Source organism: Rhinatrema bivittatum, chromosome 13, assembly GCF_901001135.1.
Source record: "Rhinatrema bivittatum chromosome 13, aRhiBiv1.1, whole genome shotgun sequence".
Classification (NCBI taxonomy): Eukaryota; Metazoa; Chordata; class Amphibia; order Gymnophiona; family Rhinatrematidae; genus Rhinatrema; species Rhinatrema bivittatum.
In genome coordinates, this window is record NC_042627.1 from 3,808,913 (window position 1) to 3,826,163 (window position 17,251).

Genomic DNA, 17,251 nt, shown 5'->3' on the forward strand with positions numbered 1-17,251 from the left:
TTAAATGTATTACCTAGTAACGTCATTGCATTTCCCCTGGTCTTTCTACTTTTTGAAAGAGTAAATAACTGATTAATGTTTACTCGTTCCATTCCACCCTTTATTTTATAGACCCCTATCATATCTCCTTTCAGCCATCTCATCTGCAAGTTGAAGTTGAAGAGTCCTAACCTCTTCAGCCTTTCTTCATAGGAGAATTGTTCCATCCCCTTTATCATTTTGGTTGCTCTTCTCTGTACCTTTTCTAATTCTGCTATCTTTCTTGTGACGTGAACTGCATACAATACTCAAGATGAAATTGCACCATGGAGCGATACAGAGGCATAATGATATTCTCTGTTTTGTTCGCCATTCCTTTCCCAATAATCCCTAGCATTCTATTTGCTTTCTTATTAACCTTTCCAGATCTCAAATATGTCAGTGCATTATTGAGAAATATAAATACCAGCTGTGAGGGAAATTTAGTCTGATGATTGAGAGGAATTAGGCAAGAAATAATAGGTGTGAGATAAAAAAAAAAGTACTTACCATTCTCAGGGTACCAAGAGCCAATATAGTCTTCATTTCCCAAGTTATCTGGTTGTCCAGAGCCAAATCTTGCAAAATCCCATGCAGAACCATCTGTCCACATGTATCTCCCTTCCTTTAAATATTAAAAAATTAGTCATAGACTGAAGAAATAGACTACCAATGGAGAAATGGAAAACATTTGTATGAAATAAAAATTATAGCAGAGGATTAAAAAAAAAGCAGGTAGGGAAGTGCAGCACCAAAATTTTTGTTTGTTTTTTAATTTCTTTTTTGAATTCAATGTTTTTTTTTTTGTTTGGTTCATTTGCGAAAGCGAACACACATCCCCATCATTAATCTAGAAAATAAAATCTAAAACAAAAAACCAACAGAACCACTAAGAAAAAATTGTGTCCTAGGACCAAATGACATAGGCCTGGTGACAAGGCCTAGGTCCAGGTCAGACCAAACACTGAGGCCTAGTCCGGGAGCCAAGACCTAGGACCTGCACCAGAGCCTAGTCCAGAGGCCTTGTTCCTAGTGGTAAGGCCTAAGATGAGACCAGGCCCAGCATTGAAGCCTAGGCCCAGCACCAAGTCAAGCCTTGAGGACTGGTCCTGGTACCAAGGCCTAGGACTGGGTCCAATGGTGACTTTTAGGCCTGGTGCAAGAGCCCAAAAATAAGGCCTACTCTCAGGGCAAACGGATACCATTTTTAAAGGATTCCAGTGAGGAAAGAGGGAATGGAGCTTTGCTCCTTTCCATTTCTGGTACTTGGACCAAACAGAAAGGTAAGTAGAGGCCAAGATGACCCAGGTCCCAGCAAACATCTGAGAGTGGAAGGGAAGAGAGTTGGAGGTGCCTATGGAGGCCCTGGTTAGGCTTGGTTCAGTCCAGCCAGGAAAGCCCAAGCCCTGGCTGATTTTTGGAAGGGGTGAGAGGGGTGATGGAGAGGCCTGGGGAGGCTCTGGGAAGCAGTGGAGTGGGCCCAGGAGGCCCCGTTTTGATTTTTTTTTTTGTTTGTTTGCAGGATTTTTTTTAAATTTATGAAACTAAAAAGACAATTTGGTCATAATCTGTCTTTAGAGGACTGAAGCTTGAGCTTACACTAGGACAGTCAGAGAGCAGGTCTTTAAAGGTGTTCTGGAAAAGAAAAGTTTTAACTTCTTTCCTGATTTCTTTATGGCCCTCAATAATTTGCAAGGGAGACGGTAAAGAGTTCCATACGGTTGGGCTGGTGATTGAAAAGGTCCTTTTTCTGGTTGAATTGAGCCTGGCATAACCTAGAGCTGGAATTGCCAAGAATTGTTGGCTTGCAGAACAAAGGGAATGGCAAAGGGTATATATTTTTACAGTTGAATTAATCCAGGGCAAAGCAATGTTATGAAGCTTGTGTTGATGATGGATGCTATCTTGTATTTGATCTGCCATTGAACTGGAAGCCAGCGTAATTGCATGAGTATTGGAGTGATGTGTAAGTAAACATGTGGCTGAGTTCTGGATAATCTGAAGAGCATAGTACACATCTGCCTCTTTGCCATTAACGTGCTAAATTCAGTTCTTGATGTGCCTACTAAATACATTTGCATATTAGATAAAATGTCCGGTCCTGTTCCTGCTCATTCTCTTCAGATTACAGTTTATTATGGACTTGCTCCGAGGTTTCATTAAACACGAATGTCAGATTATACCTTGAATGTATCATGTCCTCCAATCCAGTAGGCCTGCCCGGTTAAATGGTTGTGTATTTTTCCCATTAAAATATAAATAAAGTCATTTTCCTCCGAAGAATGAATGGAGGCCAGATGAGAATTCTGCAACAGGCATACTGCCTAGAACAAACAGGAAGGAGACATTTTTATTATTATTTTTTTATTAAAACTTTAACTATTGAAGTTCTAAAAAATGAACTTTAGAATGTGAGAATAAACAAGATTAAATGCATGCATTAAACACAGGCAACAAACACCAAATAATTTGAGATAGCAAAAGAGTTCATTATTACTAACAATATCCTCTAATATCTGTGCTGACATTCAAACTGAAATGTTTTGGGTAAAATAAAAGAAAACTAGTGGTGGTTTGAAATTGTGTGCATGAGAAAGAAATATGTATACTTCCAAAATACATAGAAATGATTGTGTTTGCTGGTGAACAGTTTATGTTTTTTACCTCTGCATCCGCCCAAGACATGCGAGTTGTAAAATTCCTATAGCAGGCATCTTTATACTGTATCCAACCTATGTTACAGAATCCCTGAGCACACAGGCAATTTTCCCAAGCACAGTTACCTGTTAATAACAAGAACAATAATAATAAAAAAATAATAATTTGCATTTATATAGCACTTCTAACTAGGGATGTGCACTGATTATTTTTCAGGTCATTTTCTTTTTGGGTTGTTATCTGTTTGATTTCATTTTTAAAATGGTTCATGGGGTATTTATGTCAGGTTTCCCTAATTTCAGAGTTAGTCCGCACAAACTGAAAATGTCAAGGATAAGTTTAATTAATAGTGTAAACTGGGGAGCAGTTCCTTAGCCAGAGGTACAGTTCAGCATTCCCATTGGCTGTCTTCTTTAGTTACTTGTCTGTGCTGCCAAGATTGCAAGCTGGTGTTTGTGGGGGAATGGCCAGTGCCTGGCAACAAGTGTAAACAAACAAGTGATGCAATAAATAATAGCATCAAGTTCTAGCAGGCAAAAGTAAAAGCTTGTAACGCAAATGCATATTTTGAATATGCCAATCCCTTTGTATTTTAGGAAAGGGGACCTGGCATTTTGGGACATGCATACTTTGAATTCCCCAGGTGTGTGTCTGTGTGTTTGGGAGGGATAGGGGTGACTAGTGAGAGAGGAAGTGATTGGGGTGAATGTATGGGGTGGCAGGTGGGAGAGAGACTGATGGAGTGGTGACTGGTGAGAGAGGCAGCCTAGTGTGTTGGGGTGACTGGTGAGAGGGGGAATGACTGGCGTAACTTTATAGTGTATCAGGTGGGTGATAGAGACTGGTTGAGGTTGTGAAAGAGAGGCAGCTTGGTGTGTGGAGGGATGACTGATGAGAGGAGGAGGACTGGGATAGCTGTATGGGGAAACAGGTGGGAAAAAGACTAATTGGGGTGGTGACTGGTAAAAGAGAGAGGTAGCCTGGTATATGTGGGGTTGGTGATAGGGGGACTGGTGATAGGGGGAGTGACTGGGGTGACTGAATGGGGTGACTAATGCATGTAAGGGGGGTGGAATTTTTAAATATATTATGGGAATGGACTGGGAGGGAACTTCCTAAACCTTCTAGCTAATCTGTCTCCCTTTTCCCTTATTTTCCACAACTCCTAAAATCAGACTATCTATCATTCTTTTTTTGTTTTACAACTTACCCACAGTCCAGGGCAGGAGCAAGTTGCGTGAGTCCAGCGTTTGCTGCGGGTGCGGCAATGGGACAGCGCTTTAATAGCACTGCCCCAGCCTGCTCATGCCCTGCCCAGACCCCGCCCTGGATCCGCCCCTTTTCCTCATCCGGTTAGTGCGTTTCTTCGTGCTCCCGAAACAAGACGAAATCGACAATTTCATTGCCATTGTCTATTTCATTTAAAACGAATGCACATCCCTACTTGTAACCACTGTCAGCGTATTTCTCACTCACAGACTCCATGAAATTATACAAAGGGGAGAAGAGTTTAATTAGTTTAGTGCATTTAGCTTGCATGTTTTCATTGTAGCTCAAGGTAAGCTAAATTCAGGTACTGCAGGAATTTTCCCCGTCCCTAGGAACAAATAATGTTGTTAGAACTATTGCTCACAGAGACGGTAACTTTCAAACCAGTGAGTGTGTGCACATTTGCCCTTATTTGCCCACGCCCAGGGATGCAACCGTTTTATCGCATATGCGCACGTGTGCCATATTGTAAGTGGGCAGGTGCACGTGTGCGCAAATCCCGCTTCTACTGCGTTCATCAGGGGATTTTAAAAGTGGCGTGCCCTGACGCCTTTCCCAGTTTACCAGCTCGTCCCCACTTTGCCCACTTAAGAGAGAGGTCCTCCAACCCCTCCCGGTTTGATAGCCATCATGCCCCCTAATTGACTCTAACCCTTAAAACCCACGGATCTGCCTAGTTTCCTTTAAGTCTTAACTTACGCGGCATCCGTAGCAGAAGTAAAGTTACGCGGCAGGGGACCTCAGCGCACACCGTTTATGCGCCCATTGCAGGATCACTCCCTGAAACATCCAATGCCCGCCCCTTTTCAAAAACTTTCAAGATGTGGATGCTGCGGCACTTACCTGTGTAAGTGGATGCTTTTTAAAATACACTTGGTGCATGTGAGCCCGACTTATTCACGTATCCCCGATCGAAACGCACATCGGGCTTTCAAAATGTACGTCTGTTAATTCTTCAGCTGAATTACATTTAAATATTATGCCAAAGGCATCCTTACTCCAGAAAGAACAGGAATGGAGAGCAACATTGACTTGCGTAAGCTCACAAGAATCATCAGTGGGAAAAGCAAGATTTGAACCCTGGTTTTCCTCACTCTCAGCCCATTGCTCCAACCACTAGGCCACAAGGATCTTTAGTGCAATATAATCCTACCTCCAGTAATGAAGAGGAGACCCAGAAGACACAGCGATGCATAGACGTTCATGTCTAGGGAGAGAAAGAAGGTGTCATGAAAACAGCTACAACATGGCGTGGACTGAATGCACTGAAGTGATAACATTTAGTACCATTAACATTCTGTGGCGCCGATGCAATAAAGTTGCATAGAAAGCGGGCGCTGAACAGTCAGTGCTAGGGTTTTCATGGCTGTCCGCCGCTAAGGAGCTTTTTTTTTTTTTTTTTTTGAGCTTTTGCAGCACCTGTACTGTCAGGAATGGCCAGCAAAAACGGGTGCCTTTCTTCTACACACAAAAACCAATGCCGGGTTTATCGGCGTCGGTTTTCATGGCTGTCCGCCGGTAACGAAAACAGATGCCGTTAAACTTGGCGTTGGTTTTTGTGATGGGCCCAATCGTCAATTATTTTTTCTTTTCTTTCTTTTAATTCTTTTTTTGATGCGCACATCTATTAACGCCTGCTCCTGGCAGGCGTTAATAGATGATAGTTAAATGTGCGTCTGAGACTGACATTTTTCTTTTTGCATCGGGAGTGAATGCCTAATAGCCTCATTCACACGCATTTGCATGTGATGATTGTTATTACATTCACTCTGCTTTAGACGCGCGTTGAAAAGGCGCTAATCCCCTTATTGCATTAGGGGATTGATTAGCGCCTCTTCTACCCGCGTCCAACTGCACTTTAAGAGTGCATTCGGCTCAGCGCACCGTATTGCATCGGCCCCTGTATGAGGAAGTAATTCTTCTTCACACATAAAGCATTGCCTCCCAAATTCATTAGGTTCTTATGAAGGTGTAAATAAACAAGCAGATAAAGGTGACCCAGCTGATACAGTGTGCTTGGGTTGTCAGAAAGCATTTGACCAAGTCCCCCATGAGGGACTCATCAGGAAATTACAAAGTCATGAGAAAGGAGGCAGTGTCTTATTGTGGATTAGTAAATGATTAAATGGAGAAAGGGCATTAGTGGATTATCACAGGAAACTCTTCTAGGAACTATGCTGTTTAACATATTCATAAATGGAAAAGGGAACAACGAATGAGATGTCAAATTTGCAGATGATTAAAAAATGTTCAAAGGTTTTAAAACAGTAGCAGATTGTGGGGATCTAAAGAAGGAACTTGCAAACCGGTATGATGGTGAATAACTTAATGACGGTATATAAAAACTTTTAAATAAATAAATAAACTCAGAGATTATGCATCTGAGTGACAGATGAAATGAACTGTGGAAATGTGCAAAGTGATGCACAGAGGGAAAAATAATCCCAGCTACAGATAGAAAATGCTAAATTCACTATTGAGTCACTATCCAGAAAAAGGAGTCCTTCTGGGCAATACAGTGAAATTCTTGGTTCCATGTGCAAAGGCAGTCAAAAAAGCAAACAGAATATTAGAAATCATCCAAAAAGGAATGGAGAATAAAAGGGAAGGTATCCTATTGCCTCGATAATGAGGCAGGGTGAGGTGGCCGCTTCAGGTGGCAGAATTTTGAAGCAGCTAAAAGTGCCCCTTCAAAATTCTGCCCAGCCCCCGCCTCACCTGCCTCCTGTTGTGCCACCCTCCCGACCCCTCAAGATTCACAAAAATCCCTGGTGGTCCAGCAGGGGGCCCGGGAGCAATCTGTCACTCCCAGGCCGTCAGCTGCCTCCAACCAAAATGGTGCTATGGCTTTTGGCCCCCTACCATGTGACAGGGGTTACCAGTGCCATTGGCCGGCCCCTGTCACATGGTAGGGGTAATGGACAACCCACACCATTTTTTAAATTTTAAAATTACCCCTACCATGTAACAGGGGCTGACCAATGGCTCCGGTAGCCCCATCACATGGTAGGGGCTAAAGGCCACCAGCACCATTTTGGTTGGTGGCAGCCGATGGCCCCGGAGCGGCAGATCACTCCCAGGACGCGGCTGGAACACCAGGGGTTTCCGTGAGTCTTGGGAGGGGGGAGGGTGCATGTGGTCCCCGCCTTAGGCAGAATATTGCTTTGAGCCCTCCCTGCAATTTGAGAACTGTGTTCAGTTCTAGTTGCCCAATCTCAAAAAGATATAGTAAAACTAGAAAAGGTACAGAGAGGGTGATCCAATGATACAAGGGATGCAATGGCTTCCCTATGAGGAGAGGCTACACAGGTCAGCTTGGAAAAGAGATGGCAGAGAGGGGACATGATAGAAGTTTACCAAATCATGAGTAGGGTAGAATGGGTACATAAAGGATGGTTATTTACACTTTCATATAACATAAGGGGACAACCTATGAAACTAACATCCAGCAGATTTAAAACAAATTGTGGAAAGATCTTTTTCACTCAGTGTACTATCAAGCTGTGGGGTCTGTTGCCATAAGAAGTGGTAAAAACAACTAACATAGTATATTTTTTAAAAGATTTTTACAATTTCCTGGAGGAAAAAATCCATAAAACATTAATAACCAGTAAGTCACTGCTTTCCATGGGGCGAGTAACAGGAAATAGTTTATCCAGATAATGTTTGCTTTCACTGACTATATTGAAAAGAATATAAGCCAGTTAAATATAAGCCAGTTAAATATAAGCCAGTTAAATATAAGCCAGTTAAATGGTGATGGCCCTTTAAAAAAAAAAAAAAAATGTTGTGTGTGGACCTTATGGACCCATTTCCAACTCCTCTCCTCCCCCACCCGAACTCAGTGCAATAAGATAGCGTCTTACCAGAGCAAGCCCCCAAATGCCTGCTGTTTTTTGTACTTTGAACTCTCCTATCTTTGAACTCTCCTATCTGTGTATATAGTTGGTTTACTCATATTGATTTATATTTATATCTAGTTTTCACCCCCCTGTTTAATGTACTCTATTGGTTATACGTAAGGGCTCCGCCCAAAAGTTTTTGTTTTTTGTAAACCGATGCGATGTGTCAACGGATGTCGGTATAAAAGAGACCTTAAATAAATAAAATAAATAAATAAATAAAACCACCCTTCAGATCCTCCATGAAGAAAACAGAGTTCTTACAAGTGGGCCCCAACCTCCAGCCGGTGCCATCTTATGCTCCTACCATGTGACAGGGGCTGACCAATGGCACCGGTAGCCCCTGTAACATAGTAGGTCAAAGGCTATCGGCGCCATTTTGATGCGAGCAGGCCGGACAGCCCGATGGCAGGGAGGGAGAAATCGCTCGCGAGACCCCGCTGGACCACCAGGGATGTTAGTAAGTCTTGGGGAGGGATCGGAATGGTGGGGGGGGGGGGGGGGGGGGGTTGTATTATACTAAATTTTAATGCTTGGGGTGGTTTTTTTTATTTAAAAAAATAAAATGTGCCCCTCCCCCCGTACAAACCTGAAAAACACATTTTTCTCATAGTTCGGGGAAAATCTGTTTCAGGGGGCAGGGTCCCTGAACCACGACAAATTAGGCAATTTCATTGAAATTGCCTAATTCATGATAAATGAATGCACGTCTCTATCAACTAATCAGTTATTGAACTGTTCGCCAAATAGCAGGCAATCACACTGCCAGCCAGAAGCTCAAAATTCCACTTGTATTCTCTTCAGGTTGCTGAAAGGAGCAATCAGATACACATAAATGCAAAGAGAGGCAGATACCACACCATATCCAGACAGGCACCTCACAGTAACAGCAGCACAAACTCCTTACACTGCCAGACACATTGTGAACTAACACAAAACCCTACATAAAAGACACTCAAAATCTATACTGCAATCCCATCATAACATAACAGTAATAACACCAAGGACTCAAACAACAATAACCCTACCTGTGAAAAAGCAAGGGTAAATATTACACTGGGTCCCAGAATACCAATACACCACCTACTGAGGAAACAAAACAAACCTGATTGCTATAGATGCCTACACAGACACTACACATTAGCAAAATCTCTCATCATGGTCACACGCACAGAACAGAGACAGACCCTCACCAAATACAGAATAAAGGATCACAAATTAGAACCAGCAATATGCAGACAAAAACTGAAATGGAAACTCCAAGAAGCCAGACTCTGTCTACAGTGTAACAATGGAAAAACAGAACCACCTTTCCTCATAAAACAATAAAATCAAGAAACATAAAGCATCAAGTATAATAGCAGAATCATACTAATAAAAGAATAAATATTTCAGAACTACTGACAAATAGAACAACATCTATTAAAGTTGTAGATATATTTTTTAATTTCCCAAACACCAATAAAATATTTCAAAACAGCACACACATATCAAATAACACCCAATAATTCAAACTAATGAGGATTCAAAAAAGCTCCTGCTGTCCATACCTGGGAAGTCTTGATTTCCAGTCAAGGACTAGGAGGCTATGAGGACACCCAAACTTTATCCTCTCTTGCTCACACACACACCCACATGTTCATTCTCCCTCACACGTATACATACATCAATCAAAACCCCTAGATCGATAACCATTGGTTATTAACCAATTTCTCTTGAGATGGGGATGAATTAACTGCAAGTAATAACTCATAAATACCCCCTCACTCAATTATATCCAACTTAACGGCGCATCCACTATATGACCTTCATAATAGGCATCATTGTGTGGTAACACGTACCTTCATTCACTCTGCCTTATTTATAATCATCGGTCAGTCCATATAATATTTTTGTGCAATAATGACCTTTGTTTAATCTGAAGTAGAGTTGTGCACAAAAAACTGTTCACACAAATGCACGCTACATGGGCACACGCTGAGCACAACTTATTACATTGGGACCAAAATTAGAAAATCCTCCTTTACAATTTAAGCTTTAACTCCAAGGAGATGGAGAACAACTGATTCCCAGCCTCTGAGCACTGCCATCAGCTCCCGGTCCTGCTAGACAAGAAGAAAACTGCTGTAACCTTCTTAGACAGTCTCAGCTGTTACAAGGAATATCTTTTCTCAGATTCCTGCAGAACATTTTGTAGTGCATTAATAAGGACCCTGGGACAACAGGTAAAAAGAAACTAGCAATATCAGGTGGTATTTGTCAAATCATAACAAAACACCTTTCACATGAGTTTTTCAAGCTTTTTTAAATAATGATATTCAATACATTTCTGATAAGATCAATAACCTTTTCCTAAATGTGCAATCCTGCTCTGCCTTGCTAGAATTACTGATATTCAGAGAAGTTAGTAACTTGTAACTTTTGGGAATTGTGAGAAGTGCAGAGTTTTTCTTGGGTGCTAAGATGTTTTCTGTAGAGTGGTGCACAGATCTCATACATCCAGCACAATATTCAGAGGCAGTAAACACTCACCTGGTTTTGGTTCTTTAGCTGTAAGAGAAGAGAAATCTTTTTGCAGAAGAGTAGAAATGACGGCTCTTCACTGCACTGAAAATTTGTCTGAAGAGTACCTTCTGGTCCAGAAACTCCCCGTTTATATCCCCTGGCACTCAAGTGATGACAAAACAAAATGCAAATCAGGTGCAGGAAGCAGTAAAAGTTTCTTCAGAATAGGCAGGTATGGGATTACTGATTACAACATAGGTCACAGGGTCAGGATTACAGTCAGCAGATGCATTTATGTACTTTTCTGGTATAAGGTTTTTCAAAATGAAGAAGAAAAAAAGCATGCATGCACACAGACTCACTCCCGGAAGGACCCGGAAATATTCACTGAATAAACTCATGTGGCTAAGCATGGTGAACATTCCGAAGCAGGCAGAAGTAAGTAGAGGAGGAGAATTTCAATGGCCCAATAGCGGACTTTTCCCTACTGGTATCTTACCTTGTCCCTCCTTCAGGGGAGACATTCCTCATCAGTCAGAGAAAATTCATCCAGTCAGAAACCATTTTCAGCTACATAGATAAAGCACTCAGAGAAAAACCATTAACGTGTATCAAAATTAATACATATCTCAACTGGAAAGACTCCCAACAGAGACACAGAAATACAAATGCTCTCCCAAGCCTCACACACAGAGAAGGTCCTAACTATTAACCAGCAGTTTTAACACCCACCTAACCTTTGCAATGTAACACCCCATAGTTTTTTGGTCTAATAAATGCCCCTGTAATATGCTTTGAAGCAACCGACCAGCTGCATGAGGCAGAACAGAAGTAATAAATTAAATTGTGTTCCCACAACATATTACACAGTAAATTAACAATCCCCTCAAGGCATCACCGTTTGAAGGAGAAATTCTTATTCCTTTTATTCCATTATAACTATCCTCCCCCATTTCCTTCCCTGTGTACTCCTCATACTCTAACCCATGCATAGAAATGCATTTGGGCTTGTGAGTGCTGCAAAACACCGGGAGAAGGTGTTTTGCAGCACTCCCTACCCCTCTACCCACCCACCCCTGGGGCTTGTTTTCTAATAAAGACTGCCTAACTTCCCATTGGCAGCAAGATAAATTAGTACATTGGTAACAGTCAAGGAAATACAAATCACAAACTACCAAGATGAGGACTATCCAATGTAACTGCTGTAGAGCCTTTATTCTGAGGGAAAGCATCTGGAAACTTAGAGCTTGCCCAATTTGTGCACAACTCTCTTCCTTGAAAATGGAGCTGACTGAGATAAAAGCTCAATTAGCTTCAATTAAAAGTATTACACCCACATTGCATTACACAGATAATAATTCCCCAATATCACAGAAAAACCAGGAGTCAAGAAAAGGAGATCCATTACGCTCAGGTAGGACCCAAAGTCATCCATTCTTGACAGATGAGCAGCCAACAGGTACACCCTCCCACTCAAACAGGTCATTAAGAAATTCTTTACAATCCAGGATTACAGTGGGCTCTGGTAGAATTAGACCTGCGATAAGGAGACACACAATGTACCAAATGCAAAAAGAACAAGCCCTCTCTATATTAAAAACTGAGGAAGTTCTTGAAAAAAACATTGCAGTATTACCAGAAAAGAGAGAAAAAACACAATGCATGCAGTATTTCAAGATCCATAACCAAAAGAAAAATCTAATTGAGATGGATAACTCTGTCAACAGTGGCACAACTACAAACAGAAAGAGTAAAGTGAATAACAAATCTCAACTAATATCTCATAAGGAGTCCAGGAAAAGCAATAACCTTAAAGAGAGTACCTGGAAGGCTATGACCACAAATGCTCATAGTTTGGGAAATAAAATCCCAGATCTGCAGGCCCTAATGGCTGAGGCAGAATTGGACATTGTTGCTATCACAGAAACATGGTTCACAGAATCTCATGAATGGGATACAACAATACCAGGCTACAACTTGTTAAGGAAGGACAGAGAGGATAGAAAAGGGGGAGGTGTGGCTCTTTATGTCAGAAACAACATCCAAGCATCTGAGCTACAAGGAAGTTGGGGTAAAGAAGAAGCTCTATGGGTCGACCTAAAAAAAGATGACGGAGTGTCCATTTATATTGGAGTGGTTTACAGGCCTCCAAACCAAAAGGAAGAGCTGGACAGAGATCCGATTGAAGACATCCATAAGATAGGTAAGAAGGGAGAAGTGGTGATCGTGGGTGACTTTAATATGCCAGATGTAGACTGGAAAATCCCCTCTGCAGAAACTAAAAATAGTAGAGCAATAATGGATGCCATGCAAGTATCTTTGTTCAAACAAATGGTGTTGGAACCCACGAGAGAAGGTGCTATACTCGACTTATTGCTCAATAATGCAGATAATGTCTCAGATGTCCAGGTGGGCGCCCACCTCAGCAGCAGTGATCATCGAACGGTATGGTTTAATATCACTAATAGAATAGGGAAAAGAACCACAAAGACCCGAGTTTTACAGTTCAAAAACACAGACTTTGAGGAAATGGGAAAGTACCTGGAGGAAGAACTTAAAGGATGGGAGAACGAGAGAGATGTGGATCAGCAGTGGACCAATCTAAAAGGAGCAATCACCAAGGCAACTGCTCTATATGTTAGAAACATAAAGAAAAGCAAAAGAAAATTGAAACCTATCTGGTTCTCAAAGGAGGTGGCTGACAAAATTAAAGCTAAAAGAACAGCATTCAAGAAATATAAAGGATCCCAAAGGGAGGAGCACAAAGAAGAATATTTGTATCAACTGGGGGAGACGAAGAAAACAATCAAGTTGGCAAAAAATCAAGCAGAAGAGAGGATTGCCAAGGAGATAAAAAATGGTGACAAAACATTTTTCAGATACATCAGCGAAAAGAGAAAGGTCCAAACTGGTATAGTAAAATTGAAAGGTGGTAATGATCAATGTGTGGAGACAGACGAAGAAATGGCAGAAATATTAAACGAATACTTCAGCTCTGTGTTCACTAAAGAAGACCCTGGAGAAGGACCATCTCTACACAACAAGAAACTGGAGGGAAGTGGAATAGATGAAAATCCTTTTACAGTAGAAAATGTGTGGGAAGAGCTAAAGAACCTGAAAGTGGATAAAGCCATGGGGCCTGATGGGATTCATCCAAGGATATTGAGGGAGCTCAGAGATGTTCTGGCGGGTCCACTGTGTGACCTGTTCAATAGATCCCTAGAAACGGGAGTGGTGCCGAGAGACTGGAGAAGAGCGGTGGTGGTCCCGCTTCACAAGAGTGGGAACAGGGAGGAGGCTGGCAACTACAGGCCGGTTAGCCTCACTTCGGTGGTGGGAAAAGTAATGGAGTCTCTGCTGAAAGAGAGAACAGTGAACTATCTACAGTCCGGAGAATTGATGGACCAGAGGCAACATGGATTCACCAGGGGAAGATCCTGTCAGACAAATCTGATTGACTTTTTTGACTGGGTAACCAAGGAATTGGACCAAGGAAGAGCGCTCGATGTCATATACTTGGATTTCAGCAAAGCTTTTGATACGGTTCCGCACAGGAGACTGGTGAATAAAACGAGAAGCTTGGGAGTGAGTGACAAGGTGGTGACCTGGATTGCAAATTGGTTGACGGACAGAAGACAATGTGTGATGGTAAACGGAACCTTCTCTGAAGAGAGAGCGGTTTTAAGTGGTGTACCGCAAGGATCGGTGTTGGGACCGGTCCTGTTCAATATCTTTGTGAGCGACATTGCGGACGGGATAGAAGGTAAGGTTTGTCTTTTTGCGGATGACACTAAGATCTGCAACAGAGTGGACACGCCGGAAGGAGTGGAGAGAATGAGACGGGATCTAAGGAAACTGGAAGAGTGGTCGAAGATATGGCAGCTGAGATTCAATGCCAAGAAGTGCAAAGTCATGCATATGGGGAGCGGAAATCCGAATGAACTGTATTCGATGGGGGGGGGGAAAGGCTGACGTGCACGGAGCAGGAGAGGGACCTTGGGGTGATAGTGTCTAATGATATGAAGTCTGCGAAACAATGCGACAAGGCGATAGCAAAAGCCAGAAGAATGCTGGGCTGCATAGAGAGAGGAATATCGAGTAAGAAAAGGGAAGTGATTATTCCCTTGTACAGGTCCTTGGTGAGGCCTCACCTGGAGTACTGTGTTCAGTTCTGGAGACCGTATCTACAAAAAGACAAAGACAAGATGGAAGCGGTACAGAGAAGGGCGACCAGGAAGGTGGAGGATCTTCATCGCATGACGTACGAGGAGAGATTGAAGAATCTAAATATGTACACCCTGGAGGAAAGGAGGAGCAGAGGTGATATGATACAGACTTTCAGATACTTGAAAGGTTTTAATGATCCAAAGGCAACGACAAACCTTTACCATAAGAAAAAAATCAGCAGAACCAGGGGTCACGATTTGAAGCTCCAGGGAGGAAGATTCAGAACCAATGTCAGGAAGTATTTCTTCACGGAGAGGGTGGTGGATGCCTGGAATGCCCTTCCGGAGGAAGTGGTGAAGACCAGAACTGTGAAGGACTTCAAAGGGGCGTGGGATAAACACTGTGGATCCATAAAGTCAAGAGGCCGCCAATGAAGAGTGGGTGACTCGCCAGAATGATGGCTACTGCCTGGAGACAATACCCTTAGTCAATAAACATACACATGGTTACTGTGACTCCAACATCACTCTAAGATTCAACAGCAAGAGGAAATGTGGAAAAAAGGATTTGCACTCACAAAGACGGGAGTAGCTGGCTTGTTACGGCGGTTACTACCCCAAACCAAATATCCAAATTACTACCTCCACCTTCCTCTATTCCTGATGCCTTTCAACTAGCTTGATCACTCCATTCTTATACTTCACTTTCAATGCATATCCAGCATAGTTCTCTGCTTCAACAGCAGGGGAAAAGAAAAACTGTTACTTCACACATCCAGCAGAGCTCTCTGCTTAAACGGCAGGGGAGAAGAAAAAAGGGTTCGCACTCACAAAGCGGGGAGTAGCTGGCTTGTTACGGCGGTTACTACCCCAAACCAAATGTACCTGATACTTCACTCTCGACGCATATCCAGCATGGCTCTCTACTTCAACGGCATGGGAGAAAGACTGATACATCACGAATTTCCAGCATAGCTCTCTGCTTCAACGGCAGGGGAAAAGAAAAACTGATACTTCACGCATATCCAGCATAACTTCAACGGCAGGGGAGAAGAAAAAAGGATTCACACTCACAAAGCGGGGAGTAGCTGGCTTGTCACGGCGGTTACTACCCCAAACCAAATGTGCCTGATACTTCACTTTCGATGCATATCCAGCATAGCTCTCTGCTTCAACAGCAGGGGAGAAGAAAAAAACTGATACCTCACGCATATCCAGCATAGCTCCCTGCTTCAACGGCAGGGGAGAAGATAAACAACCAATAAGGGCTGTATAACATAATCTGGGTAAAAACAAATAAGCATGGGTGTAGCTTGCTTATTGCGGCGGTTACTACTCCTACTACCTCTAACTAATCAAGCTAGATATTTCACTTGGATGCAGCTCCTCCACCGCTCTCTACATTAATGGCGGGGGTGGAAGGGAATTAGAACCAAGAGCTAAGAGAAACAGATAAGTATGGGAGAAGAAATGAGGGAAGCTTGCTGGGCAGACTGGATGGGCCATTTGGTCTTCTTCTGCCGTCATTTCTATGTTTCTATGTTTCTATATAATTTATTTATTTTATTTATTTATTTGATTTTATATACCGACAACCGTTTGCACATCGTGCCGGTTTACAGATAACTTATAACAAGTAATATATAGGCAAGGCCTTTACAAGGAACAGTTTTTAACATAATGCAGTAACATGGCAATTAACTAGATAAATAAGTAGGGGAGGGAAGGGTAGGGATATACGGGACAAAAAGGAGGGGGGGAGGGGTGAAAAAGGAAAACTGAAGGAAAAGATATGTACAGGGGTTCAAGGGACAATTAATATATACATAGGTTATATACAAGGTTTGTTTTTTTTTTTTTTTTTTTTTTTTGTTTAGGTTTGAGGGTCCTTGGAGGGGGTGGGTGTCGGGTGTAGGTCCTGAGGGGGAGTACTGGTGAGAGGTGGTGATCCGGTTAGGGTGTTAGTGAGAGATGAAGATGATTGGGGGTAAGCTTGGAGGAAGAGCCAGGTTTTGAGTTTCTTTTTGAATGTGGGTGTGGAGGTTTCGGTACGTAGGTCAGGAGGCATGGAGTTCCAGAGGGAAGGGCCTGCGAGGGAGAGGGCCCTATTGGTGGTGGAGATGAGTCTTGTGGATTTTATGGAAGGAGGAATGAGGGTACCACGGAGAGAGGAGCGGGTGGGTCTTGTGGAGGTACGAGGGAGGAAAGGTGGGTTTAGCCAATTGTAATGTTCGTTAGTAATACTTTTGTGGATGAGGGTAAGGGTCTTGTAAATAATTCGTGAGTGAATGGGAAGCCAATGGAGATTAATGAGGGTGGGAGTAATATGGTCTTTCTTATTGGCATTGGTTAGGATGCGTGCAGTGGCGTTTTGAAGGAGTTGTAGAGGTTTGATGTGGGTAGCAGGGAGACCAAGTAGGAGTGCATTACAGTAATCAATTTTTGAGAAAATTATAGATTGAAGTACTGTGCGGAAATCAGAGAAGTAGAGAAGAGGTTTGAGTTTTTTGAGGGTTTGTAGTTTGAAGTAACAGCTGCTAAGGATAGATTTGATGTATGGTTTGAAGGTTAGTTGGTTATCGAGAATAACCCCCAGGTTTCTTGTGTCAGAGAGAAAGTTGGGGGGGTGGAGGGTGGAGGGAAAGGGTATGGAAGCTTGTTTTGAGGAGATGAGGAGGAGTTCCGTTTTTTGCGGATTAAGGGCTAGGTGCATGTCAGTGAGGAGTTGGTTTA

The 17,251-nt window shown here is 42.5% G+C and overlaps 1 protein-coding gene across 2 annotated transcripts in view; it reads right to left on the reverse strand.

The window, feature by feature from the left end:
- The window catches only part of LOC115075379 (alpha-N-acetylgalactosamine-specific lectin-like), a 31,018-nt gene extending 20,404 nt beyond the window's left edge, over nt 1-10,614 (reverse strand). The window contains exons 1-5 of one of the 2 annotated variants that reach the window (XM_029575712.1): nt 10,380-10,614; nt 5,099-5,152; nt 2,683-2,801; nt 2,202-2,342; nt 529-643 (exon numbers count right to left, since the gene is read on the reverse strand). In XM_029575712.1, coding sequence (XP_029431572.1) covers nt 529-643; nt 2,202-2,342; nt 2,683-2,801; nt 5,099-5,150 — 427 coding nt within the window. In that variant the 5' untranslated portion in view covers nt 5,151-5,152; nt 10,380-10,614. Of the gene's footprint in view, nt 1-528; nt 644-2,201; nt 2,343-2,682; nt 2,802-5,098; nt 5,153-9,397; nt 9,451-10,379 lie in introns of those variants that run through there. The other variant, XM_029575713.1, reaches the window with a different exon arrangement.
- Nucleotides 10,615-17,251: the final 6,637 nt, after the last annotated feature.